General features: G+C 43.3%; 1 protein-coding gene across 2 annotated transcripts; it reads right to left on the reverse strand.

Annotated features, from left to right (window-relative positions):
- Positions 1-262: 262 nt before the first annotated feature.
- On the reverse strand, positions 263-8,677 carry marchf7 (membrane-associated ring finger (C3HC4) 7). 2 transcript variants are annotated; one of them, XM_079216380.1, is made up of 11 exons: positions 8,632-8,677; positions 6,646-6,838; positions 5,319-5,465; positions 4,989-5,160; positions 4,524-4,709; positions 3,240-4,431; positions 2,409-2,578; positions 2,220-2,323; positions 1,697-1,801; positions 1,219-1,267; positions 263-1,053 (listed from the first exon to the last, which is right to left on the reverse strand). In XM_079216380.1, the coding sequence occupies exons 2-11, from the start codon at positions 6,826-6,828 to the stop codon at positions 962-964; spliced, it is 2,400 nt and encodes a 799-aa protein (XP_079072506.1). In that variant the 5' UTR covers positions 6,829-6,838; positions 8,632-8,677; the 3' UTR covers positions 263-961. The 2 variants fall into 2 exon arrangements, with proteins under 2 accessions (XP_079072506.1, XP_079072507.1); XM_079216381.1 differs by lacking the exon at positions 1,219-1,267.
- Between the last annotated feature and the right edge of the window lie 14,166 nt (positions 8,678-22,843).

Consider the following 22,843-nt stretch of genomic DNA (forward strand, 5'->3'; position numbering starts at 1 on the left):
ACTGTTCACAAGGCGGTGCAATATTAAACATTTGCATGAAAATGTTTTGGGGTGAATATTTAACACATTTAGGCAGCATGATAATCAGACTGAGCTGTCATTTACTTTCACCACTGAACAAATCAGAGCGGTTGAGTCACTCACAGATGTGGAACCGTCTCATTTACAGGCGCCAATGTGTCGGCGCCTTCCAGGTGTGGAGAGTTTAACTCGTGTGCAGCAATTTATCTTTAGTTGAGACAATGGAGCAGAGGTTCAACCGTCAACATCAGTAGTGAGCTCGGTCAGAGAAGGCACTTTATTTTTTTTACTATATTGTGCCTGTAAACGTGCATAGAAAACAGTAACTATAATAAATGATGACAAGGCAGTTTGCATTCAATCTTTATTTTCAAAACATGAAACTAGATTTGTACATACACAAAGCATTTCAAACACTGAAACAGATGACGAACATTAGTTTGATTGGGTGAAGTTCTCGTCTTTTCTTTCAACAAATTTTCAGTGGTAAACGATGGAGGGAAAACGGTAAATAAAAATGGAATAATCAACACTTTTAATAGCGTCTCCCAAAAGCGTCCATTTCATTATCAAGTACAAACTTGTCACTGTTGTCCTATGCCATTTCAATTCTTGCCTTTTCATTTTTAAACATTAAAGCACTTTTGGTTGAAAAAGACTTGCATCTTTTATTTAAGTATAATTGAATAAAGTGCACTCTCACAGAAACAGAAACACAGTGGCGTCAACCAAAATATGTTTACGCACTAGTTCATTTAGAGGTTGCATATCTGCAAAAGCCACCAGCAACAAAGGCCAGACATGTCCCATGCACTTGGCATTTCAGATGAACACGACTATGTCGATGCATCTGTGAAATCTGGGTGAGCTACCATATGGCAAGGAGTGACACTCTTTTTTTTTTTCTTTTTTTAACCCTCACTCCACCACTTTCACATAATTAGTACTCCTCGTCGAGATCGTCGTCCAGGTCAGAGAACTCAATAGATGGTCTGTTGTCTCGCATCTCCTCGTCACTTTCCCCGTGGGGAACTGCAACCCAGACACATGAGGTCAAATCACACCGCCGTATGATGCATACAACAATGCTACAGCTTTAAAACGTGACAATTACAGATGAAAGCATGCTTGCAGCACATCAGGATTGCCTTTTCAACAAACACGGAAACATGGAAGAGAGAGGATTGAGCAACATACTTTCAAGATTGTCCATGTGTTCATGAAGAATTCTCACCAGGTTGAATAACTGAGAGAGGAGGAAGCAGTTTCCCCGTTCAAGATTCGCATACGGGCACAGCACAGCACATCATTTTCAAATTGTGTCAATCACTATGAAATTCAGTGCTAGTAGTTCGATGTGTAAGAAAGACACAATATGTGTCTGCTGAATATCTCGCATTGTGTGTTAGCACATTGGAGCAGAGTGGGTGGGCTACTGCGTACATACGTGTGTGTGTTTGTGTGTTGGAGTAGAAAATTAACATTAACGAGAACCTCAAGAGGACCCTCACTGAAAAGTCGAGCCACCCCATAACACCAGCAGTAGAGAACTATGAAATGGCTTTCAGACAATTATAAGTCTAACTGTAGAGCTGAATTAGCAATATGGGTTAGACCTAGTCAGAGTGTGTGTGCGTGTGTGTGCGTGTGTGTGCGTGTGTGTGCGCTCGCTTACCCCAGCAGCATCGACTGCTCCCAGGACATCAGAGAACCTCTGCTCACAGAAATGCAGCAGCACCACCAGATAAAGACCACTGCTGATGAACTCGTCATATTCTGACTGTAAAGCAGGAAAACGCAACTTTCAGCTGAACTTTTCTCCCAGAGTGCACAGAGTACAGTACACGGTTGGCTAAATAAAAAAAGGAAAAGACCACCAAGAGCCTCCGTAACGGTTTCAAAGCTGCTTGACAAAGAGACTAAAGGTTTCTGGCCGTTGCATTTTATTCACATTTGTCTCCCACTCAAACCATTCAGCGAGCCCTCGTGCCCGGCATGGAAGCATCTGCGCGATTCCACTCATTCATTCAGATTTTTCCCCTTTACGTTGTCAATCATCTGCTTATATGCAAAATATTAGTCTATTAGCCACTTTGTTTTCATTTTCATGAACCCTACATTAATGTTTCAGTCTCGTTCAGCAGTTGTTTTTGCTTTTGATTAATTAAGAATGTACAAGAAGTAAAACGGTGACTCACTTGCACGTGGGTCCTGTATAACTCCTGAATGTCAAAGTTGTCTATGTTCAAACGCAGTTTCTCCTTGCAGAGCTCACATGTTGTGATGGCCTCGAGGTTCGTGCCTAAAAGAAGAAGAAAGAAATGCAGCCTTGGTTGGCAAGACGTGGTTTTGGTGGAAGCTGCAGACAACTGAAGGTTGGGCTTTACCTGAGCCAATTTTGGAGCGGAGCCACCTCTTGATGCAGTCCTGGTGGACGTATAGCAGACTTCCTGTGCAGCGGCACGGCTGAATCAAGGGGTTGGCAGCAGATTCCTGCCCCATCTGGCAGATTCGGCACAGGTCGCCTTCTTCCTCGTCAGAATCCTCCAGCAGCAGCCTGGAGCAGGAAAAAAAACAGGATATTTCATTATACGTTTGAACTTTTCTTTTTTTATAAATCTGTCGTTTATATAAAAAACAGCAACTAAATGACTTAATGTGTTAATCGTTTTATAAAAAAAAAAATATTTTGGAGGCATTTGAGAAACTAATCGTTTTCCTGATGCGTTTTACCGAGCTGAAGAAGCTTTTAGATTATGATTGAGATTTGAAAACCAGTACCTTCATGTTTATCAGTACGGTTGGCACGAGAGCTACTTTTGGCCTCCCTCCCTCCCCTGGCTTAGTATCGTTAGCAAATTAACTTTGTTCGGCTCCCCGCTGGATGGCACAAAGTTATGTTCTTTGCGTCGTCCGAGTGACCGTCGCCAGCCAACAAGCAGCGGGTGAACGGGGAGATCCGGTAACACGGAGGGACAGCGTTCATTTGCACTGAATGCTCACTTTGCAAAGTCACTGGAAAATCTGTAAAGTCATAAGACCAATTCACCCTGCAACTTTAACGTATTTAAAAATTGTTTTAAATGGCCTGATAAAAAAAATTACAATACTAAATAAGTTAATTCATATTAGCAACTCCAAGTGAGACAGCACATTACTTAAATATTTACCCGTTTTCTCAGAGGACAACAATAAATGCATCTGTGGGAGTCCGTTACCTCTCCTTGATCTTGCGCAGTTTCTCCTGATCTGTGCCGGAGACGGGTTTCTCCAGCTGGCTCTCAGCAGCACCCAACAGACTCACAGAACCCAAAATGTTGTCGAATACTCCGACTCTGCAGCGTGGCGAAAACGCAACCGAGGCCTCGTCAAGTTCAGGCAGCGTCTCATCCTGGAGCCGGTAGGAACGACCTGCGCCCAAGGCCTCCAAACCAACCGCTCCTTCGCCTTCCTCTTCCTCTTCTTCCTCGTCGTCGTCATCCTCGTCGTCGTCGTCATCATCATCATCATCTTCCTGCGTAGCTTTATGCTCAAGGTCATCCCACTTTCTCAGCAGATGCTGCGGACGGCTTTGGCCTTCTTCTGCAGCGGCGGCAGCAGAGTGCGCACTCTCGTCTCGATGTCTTCTCAGGCGCGAGAGGAGGGGGGGGCAGCGGCCACGGAGGGAGGAGGAAAGCCAGGAGTAGCTGCTGCCGCCGCCACCTCCTCCACTGCTGCTGACGCCGCTATTACTACTGCCAACGCCAGGCTCTATCCACGACGGCGTTCTTGTCTGAGCCAGGCCGCTACGATAGCTGTCGTTGTTCTCCTGGATCGGGGCGAGGTCCGCCCTACGATTCCTTAGGCTACCCAGGGTGGCCTCTGACCTTCCAGCGTCAGACGCCACACTCGTCACCCTGGCCCCATCGTCGCTGTCCACGGACTCTCCGCCAGTCGACGGGCTGTCATCATCAAGGGAGCGGGCACTGGAAGACCCACTGGAAGAGTCTTGGCTTGACCGCCGGGAGAAAAGACGAGACAAAAGGCGGCGAGTGGAGCTGCGGCCATCGTGCTCGCCACCTTCGGGGGCCGGCCTCGGGGGGAGCGTGGCCTCTGGTCGGGGAGGTGGAGTGGCGTACCTGGAGGTGTGCGAGGAGTAAGGGGAGGAGATGTTTGAGGAGGAGTCAGGGGTCCTCTTTTGTTCCTGAGATGAGTGGAGGGTGGACGAGCTGCTCAAGAAGCGGGACGGGGTTCTCGTACTGAAGTCGCTCACCAGAGGGGAGGAGCGGTGGGAGGTGGAAGGTGAGAGGTGGCGATTCAGGGTGCTTTCTCTGACAACGGAGGGGGATGAGGAGGAAAAGGAGGGATAGTAGGCGGTCTCTTTCGGCCGAGCTCCCTGTGCATATGTGGAGGTCACCCTGTCTGTCTGATCTGAAACGATGGAAGAGACGGGTTTGTGTGAGATTGGCTTACGTGTAACAATGCATTATGGGTAGGTTGTGCACATCACAAAATATGCCTACACAATGAAGAAGCCAATCCAGGAGTCCGGACCCTTCTTTCTCCCAAACCAGAGAGACTGGGCTCGTTCTTTGTGTCTAGCTCTCTCCTGGACAACATCGGATTTGAGGAGGAAGACGACGTCGACGACCGCGAGAGTAAGCGGCATGAGCTCCACGATGAATCGCAAACGTTGTTTGTTTTTTCAGCTGTAAAGAAAAGAAGAAGAAAGAAAAAAGAAAGAAAAGAGTAGACAAACTGTGAAGAGGTTTGCTTGTATTTATTAATAACCTAAAAAGGGGTTTTACACACAAACTAAGTAACGAATTTACAAGTAGCTGGTGCAACCTGATAAAATAAAGAGTTATTAAGGTGCAGTCACAGTTCTTTCCACATCAAGTTGACTTGCAACAATGGCCACTAGTCGCTAATCACTTGAGTTCAGAGCCAGGTCCTTTGAAGAACTGTTCAAATGTGTTATCGAGTACCTCTGCTAGTGCTAAGCCCAGCACTGGAGTAGGTGGATCCTGTAACGGAGTTGCTGGCCGTTCTAGAGTACAGACCTCTGTTGCTGTACGACAGTTTGGCCCTTTTAGAGTCGCCATCATCACTGCCGTTCAACAGGCCGGAGCGCATCCCCAACCTCGCCTCAGTATCAGTCTGAGGAAATAAAGGCAGACATTTAATGACCAGTTTATATTTCAATGACATCCTTCCGCAACACACCTCTAAACTCAAATGTGCAGCGTTTACGGTACATTTGACCACGGCTGTATTATGGCCCGCTATAAACAAGTGACATTGTTCAGCTTCAGTACCAGTTTGCTCCTGCTGCTGAGAGAGGATTCAGCCCACGGGCGATCATAAGATCTGCTGGAGGATGTCAGAGAGGAGGGCAACTTCCATCTGGCAGAGCGACTGTCGGAGCTGCCGTAGTCTCTGGATGAGCTCAGGAGGCGGGAACTCTTCAAACAGGAAAGCGGGTAAAACAAGCAGCATTAGTTGGTCCCCGTGCCTGGGCAGATATGCAACTCAAATGAGCAGTTGGACAGTCGCACAATCCTAACTAGCGCTATAGGGCAACATTCTGAGGAATTGTTCGCAATTGTACACAGCAAAGAGCTGGGCCAGAAGGGCCGGGCCAGAAGGCTGCCAGCCGATGTTAACAGGGATGCAAGCAAAGGTTTTAAAAAATTCAGAAGATCTGCTTTTGGAAAATGTTTTATGGAGGACAGACATGCATACAACCAAGTTGGTGTGTTTGGGCGAGAAACACTGAATGTAAACATAATTGTTTGCCGACAAGAAACCTCCACAGGAAACCTTTAGTGGTCTGTGACTGCAGAACACTAACGCTACACATTTGTTCGCCTTGTAAACTTATATAGATTTGTCTCTCAACACATGATTTCAAGAGGATCCCTTAAACTGGTCCCCATTCCACTTAATAATTACAATCACGGTGAGCGGTTCGTTGGGTCCGTCGACATAGCTTGGGCTCTTCTGGAACAAACAGGAACCAGAAAGGGCCCAGGCCGACGGTAACACTATATTTCGAGACGAGCAGCAGGACAAAAATACACACAACGTGTGCCAAGGAATCTAGGCTGCCCTATAAAAAGACCTCCAAAAGTGTCTGCTGTTGCGCCGCTGATAAGTGTAGCTAGCTACCGCACCGTGTGCCTGAGGGAACCTGTGAGGAAAAAGCTTACTTGAACACCCTCTCTCTGGAAAGGCAGTAAAGCTTCAAGTGTAATAAAAACAAAGATACAGTTGGGTTGACAGAGTATATTGTTGTTGTTATTGTTGTTCTTGACCATTTGATCCAACTTAAACCACTATTCCAGCTGGCATTGTCGCCCTATGACCTTTGCATACCAAGCTGAATTAAATTAAGCTGGTGTTTGTCAACAATAAAACGTCTATAAAATAAAGCATGTCATTTGAATCTCATGTGAAACTAGAAGCACCGTATTCAGGACACCAGGACTGAAAACCAAGGAAGTGGTGTAGTCCATTTGAATTATGTACACTGCATGCAAATCTTTAGACGGTGCACTGAGTGTAAAACAACCACACTATGCATGGATCCTAGCCTCAGGCCATTTCTGTACAATATGCCCAGAGGCTGCGCAGTCAGCCTACCTGGTGGTCCAGGTCTGCCTTGTAAGCTGACGATGTCCTCGGGAAGCGGTCATTATTCAGTACAGTCTCCCTGCTGTACAACCGGCTGCATCCCAGTGACGACGAGGAGACTGTGGGACTGGATGTATAGGACGGCCTGGAGCTGGGCAGACAAAAAGGAAGTCTGCGAGACCTGGAGTCCATCACGGATTGTCTGGCGATGAGAAATCAAAATGATATTATTGCACAATAGTTGAGACGAGCTGGCAGGAAGCTGGAAAGAACTCTCCCAAAGGCATCTTTTATTCCCCACCCAGTGACGTGAACCTGCGACTTCTCGATCCGTCTCGTGAAAACAAGGTTTGGTGGGGCGGTGTGCGAGCGAGTCAGATTTGTTGGAGTGCACGTGACGGTGTGTCGTAAACAAAACAAGAAAAACTCGCCACAGTGCTGCTTCCTGGACTTGGTATCAAAGCCACAGCGCCTATCTTTGGGAGTATGAACTCTGTCACATGAACATGACACGTCCATGGAGCAGGCGCTAGCACTCTGAGCAAGCAAGGCGCTCTGCAACACTTATGAGACACTGGGATCATTTATTATTAAGCTGCATTACTAAATCCAGCACAATTGTAATATTTTCAAGTAACCTGTGGTGCAAGTGATGCATTCGCTAAAAGTCAGAAGCAACAGTGTGCCTGAAAGAAGAGTTGGGAGTTTCCCACGTAGGGTGGTACAGTATGAGTTACTCCCTGGAAGTGATATGGATCCACGGACAGTTACAGCACCTGTGGTCAAAGATAGCTCGGCAAGCCAGCGGCCTGTCAGCCTGAAACGTCCAGCAGTGCAAGGCTTTCAACCAACCAACATGGAATACAAGGCGTTTATCAACAAATCAAATAGACTAAAACACATTAATGGAAGTAGTCAAGGGAGGAAGTATTAAAGACAACAACAAAGCCAAAGACCACACTTGTTAAGTGTGGTTAAACTACTAGTTGCTGCTGGTCATGTCTAGGTAACAAGCCACAGGTGTCACGTCTCCTGAGAAACAAACACCCTGCCATGAATCCTACCTTCACAGAGTAATATAATGCTGTGGTGCTGTTGGATTGGGTTTGCTTCCACAAACGGTGTTTCACAAGGGGAAGGCAATTTAACAGTATCACAAGCCACAGGCTGCACGACCACTTAGAATTGACCATCACGTGGTCATCCTTACGAGGCAAGGATGTGTTGCAGTGGTTTTAGAGACGTCCAAATTACATCCCCAAGAAAACCCACTGGATCACAAGACCTGTAGCCAACCGGAGCATTTAGTGCTGTAGCCACTAGAAGTCATAACGGTAACGTTAATTAGAGCAGCTGAGACACAGTTTAGTCATTGGCTTTAAAAACAAACTTGGTCACGTGTTGCGTTTTAGATGCGAGCCAACATTACCAAGCCTGCTTCTCCTTTAGTCAGCATGTTATCGTCAGACTGATTTATAGCTTACCAACTGTCTCCTGTCTCAGCCAAACTGCAGACGAAGGCCAACTAGCTACCCATTAGTGGGTTGGTACGCTCGTTAAAGTTAGTAAGCTAGCTAGTAGCCAGTTAACGCCAGCAGAACATCAGGAGTCGAATAACGTAACTAAATGGTGAGAATTAGCATCAACCTTAGCCTCGCGTTGTCTCCATTAACGACTATTGACACGTTTCATATGCGACTCTTAACGTTACCGCGAGACTACAGTACCTAACTGAGTTAATAAAGAGGAAACCCACCTCTCCGGTCTCTGGTGAAGTTTGAACGGGTCGCTACCGCAGCTGACATCTCGGTGAACGCTAGCTTCGAGGCAGCCGGTTAGCTTGTCATTAGTCCTGGCATTTTTAAGGTAACTAGCTAATCAGTGGCGCTAAATTAGCCGTCGACTGCTAGCCTTAATCGTTTGAGGCGACCGGTTCCAGCATCGAGCGACATGTTTACGCTCCCTACATTCCCGACACATCGCAAACATCCTCACCTTTTGATTTCGGTCGTCCTCGCTTCTAGCACAACAGGAGCGATGGCGTCTGTGCGGACTGCTGTTGACACATGCGGTCACGTGACTTGCATCGACCCGGAGGGAGGGGTTCAGAAGGTCGTTATGACGACGCACGAGATCCATCCACGGGTTGTTGTTTTGTTTTTTATTATTTAGAACGGATACATCGATACACCAAAAGAGGAGTAGACACATGTATGCCACTGATGAAAACCAAACCTCGTATCGAGTTGGACGCCTTAAACATTGTTTAAATTCCAGGCCAAGTCAAACAGCGCCCCCATGTGGCTCAGATTAGAAAGTAAATCACATTCTCGTTTTGTATGTATTCCAATACTAATATTAGGGGTTAAGGCAACACAGGCGCACACACTTTCCCTGTCAAATACAACATTTGGGCTCTGAAATAACCTCAGTACACCTAACTTGAAGAAGATCAAATCGGTGAGAGTCCAAAGGTAACACAGATATATAGAACAACGTGTGCTTCGATTTTGATTCTTCTGTTTTGCTCAAACACTCAAACACAGGCAGACCAGATGCTTCATGAAGATTTGTGTGTACAATCCTAAAAAAGTCTCACCACTCTATGGCTTCAAAGAGTTGAAGTTCCTGTGCACTCAGAAGTAAATACGTGTTCCTTAATACTGATTTTAAACTATGAGAAATAAAACAGGTACAACTAATGAAAAAAACAGGGTATGATGTTGAGAAAGTATGATGTTTGTGTAATCCATGAAACTATATTTTGTTTGCATTTGTACATCTACTAATGTACCTTACTTACAATATTTCAAAGATACATATTGTGCTTTTCATTCCACATTACATGTGTTTGGCATCTAGTAACAGTTACATTGCTCATTAAGATTTACCGACAAAATACAAATTTACTAACATAACAAATGATAGTCTTATAAAATAAGAAGTATGCTAAACAACCCAACAGTATATCAAATACAAAATTTAATTAAATGCTGCTTAATTATTAATAATATTCTCAATATTCTGAAAGGGGCATTTATGAGCCCTTTTACTTTTAAAGATGAAGTTTATGTTGCTGATATATCTCAATTTAAGGAAAGTCATAATTATTTACGTCAGTACAGCAATGACTTATTTCCATCATTGTTTGACATCTGATTATTATGATTATGGCAGACTTGCTTGATAAACCTCACACTTGTCAACTTCCTGATGTGATGAGTAGCGAAGACATTAAGCCAACATATGATGGTGGATACAGTCCAACGAGAATAGAGAAGATGCAGTTTAATCTCCAATTGTGCAATGATGTGATGAAGGAATATACTACCATGCTATGGGAGGAGAGACAGCTCAAACAGTGTGAATTGTTTCTACTTTTATCTGCTGTGATCTATTCACGTACATGCGTTAATATGTTGAATGAATCCATTAAAAACATCTAAATTGTAGCAGTTTGAAATTGCAGTTATTGGTTTGAAAGTAATATAATTTTCTTTTTTCTTTCTTTCTTTCATTTTCAGATAATATCTCACTAACATGATTTGGACTAAACTGGGGCATTTGATGCGCCTGATGTGCATCATGGCATTCTGACATTTTGAAAATGACTGCCCCAAGGGGGACGCTGAGAATACAAGTCAAAATTAATAAGTGAAAACTTTGCTTACAGCTACTTACATGCTTTCCAGCACCGCTAAGCAAATGCCAAATACATAACAAATGGTTTTTTTCTATGAGAGGCATGAACACAGAAAATACGTCTAATAATTTAGCATCTCCTCCCGAAGACAAAGGATTTGGAGCAGAGCGATAACATCATCAGAGCCCGCTTTGTTACAGTAGAAAGCTTCTTTTTTTTCTTCTTATGAAAACTGTTTACAATTAAGTCTCTGAATTATCCAGAGCAGTTTTGTGTTGGGGGAAAAATGGGTTTCTAAGCAGCTTCATCATTGGGTGGATGCAGAAATCTCAGAGATGGATCAAATGCAGGGTGAAAACAATGTGTAAAAACCCAAATGTCTGCATTCTTATGTACTAATAGGAGGATAACTGCAAACATACGCTTTAATAAGCAGCGAGAACAGTGAATCATTTTGAACAGTGCTGGTTATCATAAACAAATCAATATGTTGCGCATGGTCCAATCTTTATTACACATTCTTTATTTTAATAACTGATTTGTTGGCTGCATGTGATCACTGTTTTTGTAATATGTGTCTAATTTCAGGCATGTTTGCGTTCGTTGGACTGCTGATAGTCAGCGATAGATGTCTGTTGGACAGATAGAGAGAGATCTGACATTCAAAACAAATGAAATGATCATATAATAGACCAGATTTTTTTTTTACAGATTAAGTTGTGGGATATATAGAGGACAGTATAGCTATTGGTTCAAAAATAACTTGAAGCGGCCTCTCTTATGTAGAGTCATGTGCAGATAGCATATGCATAACTACAAGCACAGGCAGCTCTGTAATTGACATTTGTGCTGTTTTTTTAATTTATTTTTGCTGTTATGATTATTCCATTTTACTTGGAAATCTGGGTCATTTTTTGTAAAATAAAATACACACGCACACGCACACACACACACACACACACACACACACACACACACACACACACACACACACACACACACACACACACACAGTGCAATCCAGGGCTGACGTCATTATAAAAGCCAGAGAAAGCCATCAACCACTAGGGGGCGCTGCAGCTCACGCTTTCTCCCCTCGCCACATCCTTGGAAGAGGCGATTGAGCTGCACTTGTTATTTGCATGCCGAAACTTGGTGTTTGTTTAGTCGGGGAGGCAATTAAAGCCAATTTCAACAGGTTTAATGAGATTGATTTGAATAATTGTTTTTGAAAGGCCGTCATCGCGGTAAATCCTGGATTAGCGGCGTTCATTCGACGTGCATACTCTAATCTTCATCTAATCAAAGAGAAGCCTGCACATAATGCTTTTTATTCATTGTGTTTGCGTGTGTTGGTTATTTTGAGAGTGTGTTCTGAGTAAAATAAATTTACCATCTGAAACTGTAACACACTTCGTTTTAAGTGTGTGCGTGTGTGTGTGTGTGTGTGTGTGTGTGTGTGTGTGTGTGTGTGTGTGTGTGTGTGTGTGTGTGTGTGTGTGTGTGTGTGTGTGTGTGAGGGGGGGCTCAGAAAGGTCAGTTTGCAGCGAAGAGGCAGCACTGTTGCGCAGCAGATGCATAATAATGTGAAGGTCAACGAGACACTCATCATGCTTGGTAAAACGAAGGCCCGGCCAGCCATTATGAGTCGCATGTGTATAACCGGTGAGCGGTGATCAGGCCCGGTGTAAATGTAGCCAAGGCTAGCGGAACAAGAGGTGAAGGAGAAAGTGAGAGTGAAAAGGATAAATATAGGAGGGCGGCGCAGCAGATTAATTACTGACAAAAAGGACGCACGACCTAGACAAATGAGGAAGTGCAAGGTCTGGTGAGTTGGGGAGGAGGATGCTCAAACCAATTGCGGGTGTGCGGCCGATTCCACTGCCCTCCCTCCTTCTTCTTCTTCTTTAAGAGAGACTACAATCTCTCCTCCCCCAGTGCTGCTGATAGGATGATAATGGAGCATTCCTTGAAGCTGCTTCTCATTCATGCTAGCTGTGACAAGGGAAGAGCATGCCCTCCCTTCCTCTCCCTTCCTCCACACCCACTGGGCCCAGCTAACTCTTTCAGCCATAAGATCATGGGCATGTAACTTGAGATTTGCCCTCCTCTTACCTGACTCCTCTTGTTTATGTGCTGTGGATATGAGACACATACCTGCCTGCCTCTCCGAGCTCTTTGTTCCAGCTGTACATGTTGGCGCAAAATCAAAGTTTCCTGCGATTAAAAAAGAAAATTAAGTAATAATGGTGGTGACTTTTAACCTCAAGTTTGCACTGCTTTTCCAAATCGAATGGCTTTAAATAAAAACATTAAAAAAAAAAGCAAAGCATAGAGATGTTGATGTTCACACTCTGCTCGTGCAATTGACTTCAACTGGAGCCTTAAGACACCGAATAAGTGCAAGAATGTCTGGATTTGTCCAGGGCTGTGTAATCACAAAGGAATGTCCCGAGACATTTCTTGCTTTTCCTCCGCAAGACCCCTCTTTTCCCACGGCTCGTCCAGGTCTTGAGAATCTGCTTCCTCTCCCTCTCGCTGCCTCCCTTCCCTTCCTCCCTCTCTCTCCCGCCCGCTCTCTCTGTTTGTGAAGACACATGAATGCCACAAAAGGCCGGTTTATAGGCGAGTTACAATACGAGCTCAGTGTCCCAGAGAGCACAAAGAGCAAGAGTCTGTGCCTTCTGAGAGAGACCTCTAGGTAGGAGCGTCCGGGCTTAGGCCGGGACTTATTTCCAGGGTAAAATCAAACGTGAGATTCGTGGAAACAAACACGCAACACAAACTTACTAAGCACATATTGGAAGTTGTAGTTCCGGGGGAATTTCCTCTGTTGCTTTCAGAAACCTCCTCACCAAAATATCTTTTTGTTGAAAGGTCTTACAGAACAACAAACCGCAGGCTGAGTGTTGCCAAAGAGTTGTGTGGAGTTCAGCTTGTGTGCTTACGGTGCACTATTTCTGTTGCTGATGATCTCTTGATTTACATTTTTTGGGGTGAGTCTTTGCTCACTTGAATATGCTGTCAGGCCGTATTCAAAGTGTGTGTGGGCCCGCTTCAAAACACAGGACCGCAGACGACAGATCAGCAACAATGGGGAAAAAAGCAAGGCCACATGTGTTAACACTTTGGGTCACATGTTTAAAGGGGCACCGTCAAAATGCTTGTGAGCTATTTGTGGACATTCTTCTCTCAGCATAGGGCAATCAGCGACTAAGTCCTATCAGTGGGAGGTGTTGTCTTTAAATGTGTTCCAGACCAAATGGAAACAAAGTCACACACCTGATGCGATTAGCGACTTTGTTTCAGCGGAGCAATGTTTCACCCCAATCGCCGACCACTGAAGAGGCTTTTCCAAAGATTCAAAGAACATTTGCTGGTCTTAATGTTCCCCAGACACAAAGTGACATCTGCCTGCCTCCCTGCATTGCCTGCTGCTCTTTGTTCAGATGAGCACTGAGGGGAGAGCACATTGAAGGCAGAGATGATGTCACCATTGTGATCATTACTGGACTGTGTGGTGCCCTATTTTTGACCAGGCGTCACTGAGGGCAGGCCAGAATGTCTGCCTGCACGCTGCCAGGAGGAACAGTGGCCTGCCAGTATTAATTAACACAGGGCCTGTTTTCATCGGCCCTAAAACCGTCTTCAGACCAGCCCCTCGGGCCCACCAAGTCTCTGTTCAGATGCTCTCCAGCGAACAGATCGTTGGAGCAATTTGACAAAGGATGTGTTCTTAACCTCGCTGTCCTGATTGTTTTGTGTCATTAAGAAAGCACTGCAATAAAAGAGGTATTCAATATTTACTCTCCGTATTTCATTCTTGGAACTACTCCATACCTACGTTTCCTGCTTAACTTCAAAGGTTTATGCTTTATTCATTATTATTATTATCATCATTGTTATTCAGTAAGTCACTAGTCCTACTGAACCGTATTAACACTCCAGTTCCATGTGAACTGTGAATTGTGTCTGTTGAATAATATATTTAGCCAATTAAATAAATGAATGGAGACATTTAATTATTAATACAAACACACACAGTCACACTAATAGAAACACCCATATTTACAGTCATGTTTCAAATGAATAGTAATTTGCTCTGGGGAATTCGTGTGGAGTTAGTTTAAATTAGTAGTTATCCGAGAGGCTCAACAGGCATATAAATAATTGTAACGCTGTAAATGAGTTCATTATTTCACATGAAACCTGCGTTTCATAACCAAGAGATGATGTTCTCTTTGACACCACCACATATCCTACAGGGTTCATTTATTATTCATAATGAAACTTTCAAAACGTGCAGGTGTGACAGGCTGACTGACAGATGTTGTCACCTTTTGACTTCAGTGATCCGCATCATTGTCACTCAAGGCACGTCAGCACCACGTTGTGTATTTGTCTTGTAGTTTTGATCCAGTGGGCTTAATTGTTGGAGTTTCCAGTTTGCCTGTCCTTTGTAAAGAATTCACTCGCACGAGGATCTGAGGGATTGCCCCGTTTATCGGTCAGTGAAGACGCACTCTCTGATTTTGTTATTGTGACCAATAACACCTGTAAATCCACAAAATTCCTCTCGGCTCACTGTTGATGTTCTCAGTTTTAAAATATCAACAGTGAGCTGAAGGAAAGTTGAGGATTTGAGTGTGCTGTTGGGTGCCATAAGGAGGTTTATCTTTCAACACAAAGTCTTATTTTATTTTTTTGGATGGAGCACTTTAAAACACTCAGCAATCAGACAAACGTCAGCTAAAGATGCAGCTGAACCGAGCTGTTATTACTCCAAGGGATTAAATATCTTGGAACACTCTGGTCTAAAATGTATTCAAAATGTGTGAAGAATTCAATGAAGTCTGTTTGATTCGTTAAAACACAAACAGACATATGTACAGGTTTCTGTACATTTCTTCATGAGCAAAACGGAAGCCCTCATATCTTAGTTATTCTTTATTCTCCACTGAATAAAACACAAATATTTTTTCTTAGTTGTTTCTCACATATATTTTCTCATTCTTACCTTGTGGGCATTATTCAAGATCCAACCAATGTTGTGAAAGGATGTGAAAGGATGGGGGGAGGTTGTTCACGTGGCGTTATTAATCTCACGCTTTGCATATCAATCAATCAATTTTGTTGGTAAAGTCGCACCTTTTTTCTCAATACTAAATGAAACATGTTCAGCCACAGGAGCTCCGATTTCTGCGAACACAGCCTTAAAGTGTCGCCAACATTTTGTCTCATTTTATGCATTTGCTGATTAAAAAGACTTTGGACGCTGGCCAGCATTATGCATGTGGACATTATATCTGCAGGGGGGGATCTTTTCATACATTTTATAATAAGCTTTCTAACAGGTTCAAACACATAAATATGAAAGCTTGTTCAATAGATGGATTTTTGAGATGGTCTCGATGCGCTCTATCTGAAAATAGCTCGTATGGTATGCATGAACATTTTTTTCCTGCATTTAAATGAGACTTTAAGGTCTATAATTAGACCATAAGTAGCATTCTGAAGCAATGCATTAGCATCAATTTTACATTAGATTTGTTTCGGCATTCTGCTTTTATTTCTATCGAGAAAAAAGGTAACAATATGGATCCAGCATGGAGGACAAACCAAAGCCAAATTCCCCTTGCACACAAATCGGTACCCACAACAAAACAGTCACAGGTATGTGTGTTCAGTAAGATCTGCTTGACATGTGGTCGAGTGCGGGCGCTGGAACCACTCGTGTTTACGCTTTTTACAGTTATTGAGGTATGTATAATTATTTCAGTTTTGCTGACTAGCCGCAGTATGGATGTATGTGACAGCAGTACTAATAGTAGCAGTACATTACCTTGACAGGTGTTGAGAATACGGTCAAGACATTCAAAGGGAATGGAACACATTCAGAGTTGTTTTCCCTGCTCTCCTTGTACCCAACTCAACCTCTCAGATGCACAGTTTAATTTAATCATCCTCATTTTATGTTGTCAAAACAGTAATCCTTACGCGCAAACACTTACCGTTCTCCTACTTCCTTTGGCTCTTTTTCTACTTCAACAATTTAGGTTTCAATAGAACATGTTCTCTTCAATGTGAGAAGTTTCCTCATGAACAGTCGATGATTTCTACAACGGAAATGATTCATTTCACCATCTTTGAAATGCCCGTTGGCAGTTTCAACATGACTCGTGAAATTCAGAATTTCCAGGTCTTTTATTTTAAAGCGCAAGACACAATACACCTCCAAAACTCTCATCTATATCAGGATTTAAGTCTTTTTTCCATCACAAATGCTTCACTTTTTTGCAGTCCTCTGGCGTTGCTGCATAATCAGGGCTAATGTCACATCATTAAAAGGGGCCAAATTCTCCCTCATGTGAATTTGGGGTGTCCCTATAAAGTCGGTGTTCACACTCAAATTCTGGTCGTGTAACAAAAGGCATGGCTAATTTGAGATTAGTTACGAGCAACACTTTCAACACTCTGCAGCACATTTTACTGTATTCTGTGTGCTTTGATCCAAATTTTCAGGGAACTCTCTGCCAAATCAAACCTGTCAAAGTAAACGCTTAAAAAGAACAAGGGAGCTGTACGGCTGTTGATTCTGAACACTGTTTAAATCTCTGATGACTGATTAGGCCAACAATGATGTCTGTCAATATGAGCCGAGAGCCTCCGGATTAGCATTTCAGTGGAATCCCATAAAAGGTAGCTTACCTTTGCGTTACAAAAGACTAGTGGGTGAATTAATAGAAGTGCGTCTGGTCTCCGTGGAATTACAATCATGTCTCTTATTTTCCACGTAATGACCGTGCATTATTCAAATAACGTGAGTGTGTTTGGGCCGTGCGCATTTTGTTGGAAGAGACTGAAAAACAACACAAATTGACTGGTGTTACAACTGCACAACAGCGTATAACTAATGCCATGCTCTTCATGTGGGTCAGAGAAGAAAGAGAGGGAAACAGCAACACCTCAGTAACGGTCACTCACCTATCAAGGTATAGTGGACACGAATCAGAGCTAGTTATATGTAAACTATGAAACTACTATACAGCGCTGAAGCTCGAAATATAACTGTGAAAGTCATCTCTTTTTGAAAAATCCCCTCAGCTTCATTCGTCTGAAAATAAACCTAGAATAAGATAAATCAAAGTCACAGGATGTAAGTTATATCGGTTTGTGTGTGTGTGTGTGTGTGTGTGTGTGTGTGTGTGTGTGTGTGTGCGCGCACCTGCTCTTCTTTTCCTTTCTTGTTTTTACATTAGTATTAATCCTATGAATGAGGGGAAATGTCACGCCACTTTATTCTAAGTTGAATAACCCACAAGTACTGTAGTTAACTGTATTTAACAGCAGGGCTCCTCCTGGGTGATATGCACGTGGACTTGGAGAAAAATACTAGGTTGATTACCTTCGCTAAACCCCTGCACTTAGGCGCAGATTTAGCAAATGGAAAAATCTGCTGACATTTTGTGTGTCGTGTGTACACACTGACGTGGAAAAAGATGTGTTTTTATGATCCAAGGACATTTGGCTTGACTCGGGTTAGGGTGACATTTATTTGTGATCTAATTCTTCATGGAGGGATGCATCACTGTAGGGCCGGGACTTGTTTCTCCACTTTCCTGGCACAAATGACTCCTCATTCCCAGAAAAGCAACATGCTAATGCTCTCTCTCTCTCTCTCTCTCTCTCTCGGTCACACACTGACAACATGTGCACACAGACTGCATCTCCTCAGTGAATGACAGTGTGAATGTACCTCATCAAGGAATGAGTCACTCTACTACTCTGCTATTATGATGATTTCTCCCTTCTGTGTATTACATCAGGCAGCAGAGGGTTCTGCTCAGTTACATTCACCACAATAAACAGTCTCTGAGTGCACTCATTTCGACTGCGCAGGGGTTTGTTAGTCAGAAAACATTATTAGCCGATCCTCCAAATCACTTTTTATCGAGTTTGTCCCATTTGCATTTACTGCACACTAGTCTGCAATGCTTTCACAAGTGAGTCATTCATAATGCCGACATTAGGGTGGCTAACAAATAATTAGTGTTCCAAAAACACTTGTTACATCCCTGAACCTGCTTCCTGCAGTGCCTGTGGGGCTAAAGGTCACTGATTAATTCATATTTCACTGTCACATGGATTCCTACATGCCATTAGGCGTAGTTTGTCTTCCCGAATATTTGTTATTGGGTCCACACAGTCGAAGCCATTTCATCTACTGCAAACCTTTTTCAGTAAGGGGATGGTCGGATACCGATCGATAACAGCGTTCATCTGACATAATTGCTGAATTTCGCATCAGCGAGAGAATATAAGCACTATTACCAATATTCTACATATAGCTGCTGCAAATTGGTCCCTTGTGCTTTAATCACAAAGGCAGTTCAAATCATTGACTTTGCAAATCATTACATCTCACAGGGCATTGTGCTCAGGACCACTGAAGTATTGAAAGGATGCGGCAGAGAGAACACGCGACATGGATGGGAAGAATAATAGCAGTCCGGTCGCTGGGTTCTTACATGAATCCAAAACAAAAGATTAAATTAAACTCAACTATTATAGCGGTGTGAGATGTTGGCAGCAGAGGGGAACAATACCGCTTTACTAACTCTATGCAGCAGAGCATTGTCTTGATTTAATTTATTGGGTGTTTATTTAATAGTTATTATGTAGGACACAACAGTAAGTGAGGCCTAATTCATTGCACAGAAAAAAGACATCCTTAGGCCACTTTTTCTTGCGTGTGAACACTATTTTAAGCTCCATTTATGGTGTTCGAATTAAACATCTCAGAGTTGCTGGAAGCTTCTTGTGTTAATGGAATCCTACATAGCGGATTGTGTGGGGAGGAGAGCAGATGAATCTGTATTCCCCGAATGTGTCTGGGCAAAAATCAATAAATGCAAGCACAGCTACTCGCTTCTGACGGCTGTCCCTGTCTTTGCATCGTGGACTAATAGAAAAATAATAATTAAATCCAAATCACCACATTAATTTGTTTTCCATCAGTCTCAGGAGAGATCTTTTTTTTCTTCTCCTGTTTCTTCAGTGGCTCATTATACTTTCTAATCAAGACAAAAAAAGTCCCTCTTTTAGACAGACATGCTGTCTCCCTTCCCCCTTCTCTTCCCTGTGGTGTGCTTTCTCGCATTGCAGTCATTGTGCTGGCACTTATTATGTTACAAATGACCGAGGTACGGCAGGCATTCTCAGTGTGCATGCAAAGAGGGCCCACCCTTCTATGCTGCTAGTGCCTTCTCCTAATGACGAAGCTCAGAGTGCCCCCCGACGCCGCCCTCTCCCCATCCCCGCCCCCATGTGCTCTCTTTAATGAAGATTCTCCAATGCAATTAAAAAATCCTTGCTTCTTGCTGCTACTGTATGACAAACAGAGCCACTGTCATTCCTCATGGCCTGTCATTCCTGCTACAAGAGGCGGAGGAGATGGAGAAATACACCAGGGTGCCAGTGGATAGAGAGACAGATTGAGAGGATTGTGTGTGTGTGTGTGTGTGTGTGTGTGTGTGTGTGTTTGAAGAAGAGCAAAACCCCCCATCTCAACAGGTAATGGAAAGGGGCAGAAAAGAAAATCAATGACCAAAGAACATGGAGAGCAAGCTTATGAAATGGCTTTAACTGCACACCACAAGCCGAATAAGGGGTTCTGTGTCCATCCTCCAAACTCGGGTGATCATGAATGTTTTATCGGACCCCACACCCCACCGCCACCTATTCCTCACCCCCCTTCTTTTTATACATAAAAATGATTTCTGAGTAACATCTTTGCAATTCTTGCAGCGACATCAAAACAGTCAGGGTGACACTTTTGGGAGGCTGTGACATAACGCCGAGGAGAGGAAGAGACAGGATACATTTATGGTCATTCATAATGTTTATGAAGCATTCATATGAATGTGCCTGTAAACCAACACTCCATCACGCCGCTAACAATGAGTTCATTGTTTGCGTGTGATTTATGAGGTGTCTATAAACTAACAACAAACTGTTTGTTAATCCAGTATAATATGCGTTGAAATGGATACAAGCAGGGGTGACGTGTAGAGAGACACACACCAGTTGGCTCTGGCTCTGTGACCCATCCTCATCCTCAGCAGGGTGGGGCGTATAAGAACAGTTGCCCACTCCATCTGCAAAAAAAAAAAAAATCCCCACCACCCCACCCCCTTGTTGTTTTCCAGTTGAATGAAATAATCTTCCCCCGTCTGGAAACCCAGTCTGGGTCAGAGGGCCTGCTTTCAGCCTGTTGCTTATTGTGTGTTCAGAAGAGGAGGTAAAGCATACAATTATAGGCACAGATGGCTGTCTTTGCCAGGCAATGTATTGATCCTATCCCGTGGAAGATCTGTCCCATTTCTCTTTTTGTTTGGCAAATGCCTTTTAAATTAGAGCCTGTGTGGAACTCATTTGTTTTTGTTTGATCATGTATCGTCTTCTGAGGGATCATCATTTGGTCAGTTAATAGTGAGACACACGAGGAATTTTAGAGACTGAGTATTGAGAAATGACTGTAACTTATTTCAGATAGATAGATAGATTTGTGCATACATGTTGTACATTTTTAAATTAAGATAGATAGCTGGATAGAACTCATTAAACAAATAATGACTATACATATAGGAGCTAGTGTGTGAATGATAATATTACAATCAGTCTTTACAAAAATTATTTAATCGCTGATGATTCCACCTGAGTCCAACTTCACGTGCCTGAGCCCTCAGATTCTCTAATATAAACCATCACGATGTTTAATCGATTAAGTAATTTAACAAGCAAAAATGCAAATATTCTCGGGTACCAGGTTGTACTAATACTGAATGCAACTTAATGTATGTAACTCCATTAAAAAAAAAAATCCATAAAGAAAACAGAATAAAGCGTTGTTGTCTGAAACATGAAGAGGACTGAAGGCTACGCTGCATGCAGGTATAATGTGATGTCGTTTCTGTAAATCCACCTCTTAAGGCATATACATTCGAACCATAATCGACATAAAACACATTTAATAAGACTGATCAAAGTTGTATTAAAGTTGTGTCTTTTAGAAGAGAAAAACACAAATTAACCTTTTTTTTTAAAACATTTTTTAATTATTATTATTATTTTAAACGCAGCCTATTTGTTACGTTATTTGTTTACACTAGTGGCCGATAATCGCCATAGGTCCGTGCGTTTTAAGACGCCCCCAACGACAAGATAAATAAAGTTATACCGCTACATCCCTAATGACAATGTCGCATTTAAAGTAATAACGGTCAATAACTGTATCCCTCGTCGACTACGGCCGCTGCACAAATAATAAGTTTTCTTTGTGTGGCAGTAGTGAGCTGACGTCAGGTCGGTTCCTTGAAGTGGAGCTGAATAAACCTTGAGAAGAGTCTCCTTCAATCTGCTGTTAGTAACTAACACACACACTCACGCACACACTCACTCACACACCGAGACTCAATTACTGCCCAATTCCCTTCTTTATCATTCGTCCCCGACCTCTCTTTCATAACCAAAACCGACCAAGGAAAAAAAGAGTCGCGAAGAAGACCGAACCCGAAGTGACAGTTGAACTAAAAGCCCACGTTGGAAATAAGTAAAGTGCCGAAACTAAAAAAAGGTAAGTGTTTTATTTCACTGACGCTGTTTTCCCCTCATCACACCGCGAGCGACGGGCTGCGTAGAGCTCGAGCTTCGTCTCTACTTTCTTCGCTTCTCTTCTTTCTTTTTCTCTCTCCCAGCTTGTGTAAACTGGTTAATAGATAGTTGCTCGTGTTACGCTGTAATTCATCCAGTCGGTGTTTTCGGTAGCGGTACATTTGGTGGAACGTGTAAAGTTTTTTTCCGTGCTCTTTAATATAGAAAACGAAGTGTTTTTTCTCTCCTTCTTCCTTCCTCCTCTTCTGAGTGGTGACCTGATAGTGGGAATCGTCTTTGTGTCCCTCTCTCCCTTTTTTCTTCTTCTCACTCGGGCATTTGATAACTTGTTAAAAATGTAAAGAAATTCAACTTTTGTCGGGGTTCATGCTGTTGTCTGTTCTGCCTTTTTTTTTTAAATCAACCGTGTGATTGGCGGTTTGGGTCGCGTTTCTCTTGTGCTGGATGTTCACCGTGAAAAGAACGTTAACTCGCACGCGAGAGGCGCTGGACCGCCGTTGGTCCTCGCTGCCCGTCCGTTAAAAACAAGAATGCGTCCAGTTTAATAGTCCCTCGACGCGAAAATAAAACAATTAGCGACAAATACATAAATATTCCCCTTTCGGTTGGGATTAACTTCAGACGTGAGCTGTATTATTCGTACGTTTCCCCGCAGAGAGTTTGAGAGCTTTCCGCGTCGCTCGTCCTCTTGCTGGCCAGCCCGCCGCGGAGCTGCTCTCGCGGTCGCTTCCTCAAACCGAGAGGCGTGCAGGCGAGCTAGCAGCCGCTTGGCCGGGTTGTTGAAATGTATCCCTTTGTGTATATTACAATATCCTCCATTTTTTCTGCCCCTTCCAAAACAACAAGCCTCTCGCCATCTTGGTTATTTTAAATTCGTCCCCTAAGCACCCC

The sequence above is a fragment of the Taurulus bubalis genome (assembly GCF_910589615.1).
Source record: "Taurulus bubalis genome assembly, chromosome: 4".
Classification (NCBI taxonomy): Eukaryota; Metazoa; Chordata; class Actinopteri; order Perciformes; family Cottidae; genus Taurulus; species Taurulus bubalis.